Here is a 4,518-nt window from a genome sequence, read left to right as displayed (position 1 = left end):
GATAATTTTAGAGTTTCCACCCATTAGAACTAAAATGAAGACTAAAAAATTCTTTGCATGTTTCTCATTGATACTAAGTGACACTTTGTATTGATTTCATGTGGCTTAATTGTAATGAATCATGCATATGACCATAAGCCAATAGTGTGTACCTTGGATTTTCTTCTATCCACTATTCTCTTATCATGAATGGAAGGGTCATATTGAGAGGGTTTTAAAAAAGGTATTGCAAGCCAACTTTTCAATTATCTTATTTTTTGATATTATTTTCCTTTCCATGTAGATTGTGTTGGAAATTAATACTCTACAATTTGGAGCAAAATGATTGCTACTACGTAGCAAAATTAATGCAAAGCTACCATGCTAATGTCAAGTAGTAAGCTACTTAAGCTCTAATGTGTGTGTGTGTGTGTGTGTGTGTGTGTGTGTGTGTGTGTGTGTGTGTGTGTGTGTGTGTGTGTGGAGAGAGAGAGAGAGAGAGAGAGAGAGAGAGAGAGAGAGAGGGTGGGGGGGTTGTCATTGCAAGGAAAACACCCATCTCTCCTATAATATCTATGGTTTCTTTGTTCATTTTGTAGACATAGTTCTTATTAATAGACACACTGAGTATGTTTGGGATTTGATTCCCCTTGATTTTTACTTTCGTATATTTTTGCATATGAGCATGATTATGCTTTTGAGAGAACATGATATAAAAGTGCACAAGGATTTCCCACTAAGTTATTGTGACTTGAAATAGGACAATCTTCTATTAGGATATTGTTTCTTACATTTTATATATTTATTGCATCTAAAAGTTACACATACTTACATATATAATTGGTCTGCAAATAGATGGCAAAAGCAAAAATAGAGAGAGAGAGAGAGAGAGAGAGAGAGAGAGAGAGAGAGAGAGATGGATGATGATGATGATGGAAAATGTGTGTTTACTTTTGAATTTAGTTTATGTCTATAAGTCATTCTTGGAAAGTTATTTAAAGTCACATTGGATGCTCTAATCTAACAAATATGAGGTTTATTCTAGTGCATGGTCCTTGCATTTAACATTAGTGATGCCATCTAATTGGTTATATTATTGCACTTAAGGACAATGATTGATAGTCCCATGCTAGAATCATCTTATGGAGTAAACCTTGGATCTTAACCTTCACTGTCCATCATGTCATAAAAGATGGACATCATAGAAAGTTGTAAGCCAAGGTTTGCAAATCACAAAACAACTTTTGACACCCTTAGAAATGCCATAAATGATGTAGTGAAGAAAGCTTCAGTCCATATGTGTTGGTGTCATCTGTGTTTATGTTTGGGAAATAATCAAATGACTTGCATAAAGATGAATCGTCTTTCCTTGCATGGTTGCATCAATGTGAGGCGATGTGGATATGGATCATGTGAAATAGCGCTAACCAAATTGGATATGTGAGTGTGTGCCTTTGACGTATACACATAATGTGGCTCATACTTAATGTGACAATTAGTTTTTTGAAGTACCTTTCAAATATGTAGATTAACTCCGAGACTATTAGGAAATCTACATTAGTTAATGGAAAAGATAGTGAACAATGAAAAACAATATTGTTAACAAGGCATGAGATTTCACAAATGCAAATTTTTAAACATGTTTTTATTGGGAAAAATAGCGATACGAAAACACATATAGCATTTCAATATGTAACACACACACACACACACACACATTGTGTATAGCATTTTGTAAAAATAACCAAAGACAGGCATGACAGCCCATCAAATTCAGGCCTTGAAATTTGTTTATTAGTGGTAAATGATGGCACAAATGGTACAAAGGGCATGTGGTAGGCACAAACAATGAAAATTGAAATCATTTTAGCATGCAAGGGCATGCAAACCAAACCAATCGATTGGATTCCTGGAGAGAAGGTGAAAGGCCAAGTGTGGCGCTCATGGTTGTGTATATAATAAGCTCCACAGGAAAGCCATAGCTCATGGTCACTAAGCTCCTTCAGGGCGAAGGTCTGTTATGCCGCCCTCTTTCCTTGTTAAGTCCTGGTTTCTACTCTCAGCTACTGTCTAATCTCATTTTCTAAAAATTCCTGCTAAATTCTAACCTCTTAATGCTCACAATACTCTGGAAGAATTCAAAGGTATTATCATATGCATGCAAGGTGTGCTCATGGACACCAAATTTATAGTCTGGTTTTTGCAGATGAGCAGGGTACTGGCAAGACAACCTGCAACCCTACCAGTGCCAGAGAGAAGGTGGCCAAGGAGGAGGAAGTGCCAGCAGATGAGAGCTATACTACTAGTGTGGGTGATTCCCTGTCTTGTGGCCCTTCTTGGGGCCATGCTAGTGTGGCAGCAGCAAATCAGCAGGAGGGTGGGCTACCATGATTCCTCTCTGCTGACTGATCAGCCCCATCCTGCAGACCCCTCCCCAGCCACCCACCATTACCATCTCATCACCAACACCCACCTCCCCACCTCCCTTCTCCATGAGCTCTACTGGCTAGAAAACACTACAAATACTTTATTAAGGTCTTTTCTGTTCCCTTCTTCTTTTAGTTGTTATTTATTCCTTTGCGGTTTTGCCTCCTCTTCTAGTGGGCATTATGCCTACATGGCTTCAGTGCTGCATGCACAGAAAAAAGAACAAAAAGACAAATGAGTACAGGCAATTCTGTATTGTTCTACCACTTCCTTTAGCTATCTATCATAGACAAATGAGTACAGGCAATTCTGTATTGTTCTACCACTTCCTTTAGCTATCTATCATGAATGCTTTCAGGTATTAACAATGAAAAAAGATATTGGCCTTAGTCATTGATGATTGCACAAGGGAAAATCTAGTCATATTTTTCTAAATCTGTCTTTGAACTCTGCGATCTAGTCTTGCCATGGCTGTTTTGAGTGTCCTCCTTAAAACTCTCTAGTCTAATGGCAGAGCTGAAGGTTCAATTGCGCAGGATCAAGTCTAGTTTCAGTTTCCATTCGGTGGCATCATACTTGGAAATTTAGATCTTTACTTACAGTTATTGCCTGTTCTCCATTTACATAAAAAAACTGCATGTAGACTTCATTATATGCTACTGTGATCTGTCCCATTGACAATTGTCGCAATGTTTAACTTGGAATGGCCTGATTCTTTCAGTGGAGACGAGCAACGCGTGCTTTCTGAGATAGAAGGCAAAGCAACACTGCATGTCAGGTACATGGTGCTCCCTGAAGTGATATATGCAGTGGAGAAAAGGATGGCTCTCTACACACACATCCAGGACCAGATAATGGCTGCAGAGAATGTTGTGACCGCGAAGCAAGGCGAGGCGATACTGAGGCTGGTAAGCAGTGGGGTGGAACAAGGAAGCCTGATGAATAAGGAGGTGGGAGGGGATGGGAGCTTGAGGAACTCCATGGTGTGGGCAGTGATGAGGGAATCAGACAACAGTGTGCATTTTGCTATGGTGGCAATCAGTGTGGAGCCAAAGCTGGGGTGGAAGTGGATATCCAAGAAGCAGCGCAATGCCTGGAATGCTGTGCTCTTTAAGGTGCTGGCGGCGAAGTTCAGAGACGGGATTGGCAGGCTGTTGGACAGCCCTGATGATGGATCCAGCACAGCTGCTGCAGCTGCAGCTGCTGCTGCCCCTGAAATCAACCCAGCAGCAGAAAACCACGACCTACATTCCATCCTGGACACAATTGCCCATCATGACATCCTGTTTCCAGTTTGATCCAATCTGAAGAGGAAGACCCTCTGAAGCATCCATTGTCCCTCATGCCAATTCTCTTTCCACTGAGTGTTGTTTTGGAAGAGTAGCAACTCATACAGCCATCATCATTCATAGAATCAACATGGTATTCTATTAATGTGTGTCCATATGGCATGTGTCTAAACCATCCTTCACTGCATCCATTGTCTAACATTGTCAGTCCTCTTTCCATGGGTGTTGATGTGAAGAGGAACAACCTATCAACCATCATCCATCACTAGAATTCATTGTCCACACATGATATTCTATGAATGTGATCCATCATGGAACCAACTGTCCATCATGGCATTCTCTTTCCATGAGTATATATTGTGAGATCTATTGATGGAATTAATTCTCCACAATGAGGAGAGAACCTATATCATCTGAGTCCTCCGCCATTAATGGATTCCAACGTCCATCATGACCTTCTCTTACCATTCTTATATCAAATGTTGTTGTCATAAAGGTGTTGTTAAATGAAAGAATGATTAGTGTACAAGGGTAGCATGCAAAACCCATTATGCATAGCTAAAGATGCGAGCAAATAAGCCCCACAGCTACTAGCATATTGAACGTAAGCCTGCGGAAGCTCATCGCTAATGGACAAACATCGATGTTAAAGATATACCCAAAGAGATAATATTGGTAAGGTAGGCTTTAGGCTTGACAAAGGGTTTGTTCGTCGATTGATCCTTTTTAGGTGCGTTGCACACTAGGGTTAGGCACGCCCCATTCTCTTACTCCTAACCGGGAGTTGCCTCCATATCATGAGCACTTAGTCCTCTATGGATGC

The 4,518-nt window shown here is 40.4% G+C and overlaps 1 protein-coding gene across 5 annotated transcripts; it reads left to right on the top strand.

Annotated features, from left to right (window-relative positions):
* The first annotated feature begins 1,296 nt into the window (after positions 1-1,296).
* LOC148022859 (uncharacterized) lies at positions 1,297-4,144 on the top strand. Of its 5 annotated transcripts, none has more exons than XM_087695142.1 (3): positions 1,297-1,992; positions 2,172-2,514; positions 3,128-4,144. In XM_087695142.1, exons 1-3 carry the CDS (start codon positions 1,965-1,967, stop codon positions 3,702-3,704), a joined length of 948 nt encoding a protein of 315 aa, XP_087551268.1. In that variant the 5' UTR covers positions 1,297-1,964; the 3' UTR covers positions 3,705-4,144. The 5 variants fall into 5 exon arrangements, with proteins under 5 accessions (XP_087551268.1, XP_087551269.1, XP_087551270.1 ...); XM_087695143.1 differs by having other exon boundaries at positions 1,297-2,017; positions 2,186-2,514; XM_087695144.1 differs by having other exon boundaries at positions 1,303-1,992; positions 2,186-2,514.
* Positions 4,145-4,518: the final 374 nt, after the last annotated feature.

Source organism: Lygodium microphyllum, chromosome 16, assembly GCF_053477565.2.
Source record: "Lygodium microphyllum isolate KBCC chromosome 16, Lygodium_microphyllum_v1.1.10, whole genome shotgun sequence".
NCBI classification, from domain to species: Eukaryota; Viridiplantae; Streptophyta; class Polypodiopsida; order Schizaeales; family Lygodiaceae; genus Lygodium; species Lygodium microphyllum.
This window is presented reverse-complemented; position numbering and strand designations above follow the sequence as displayed.

Bases quoted from the DNA above. Each gene is read 5' to 3' on its own strand.
- LOC148022859 (XM_087695141.1), top strand. From the start codon at position 2,138: ATGCAAGGTGTGCTCATGGACACCAAATTTATAGTCTGGTTTTTGCAG. The intron at 2,515-3,127 runs GTCTTTTCTGTT...TGATTCTTTCAG, and splicing joins ACTACAAATACTTTATTAAG to TGGAGACGAGCAACGCGTGC.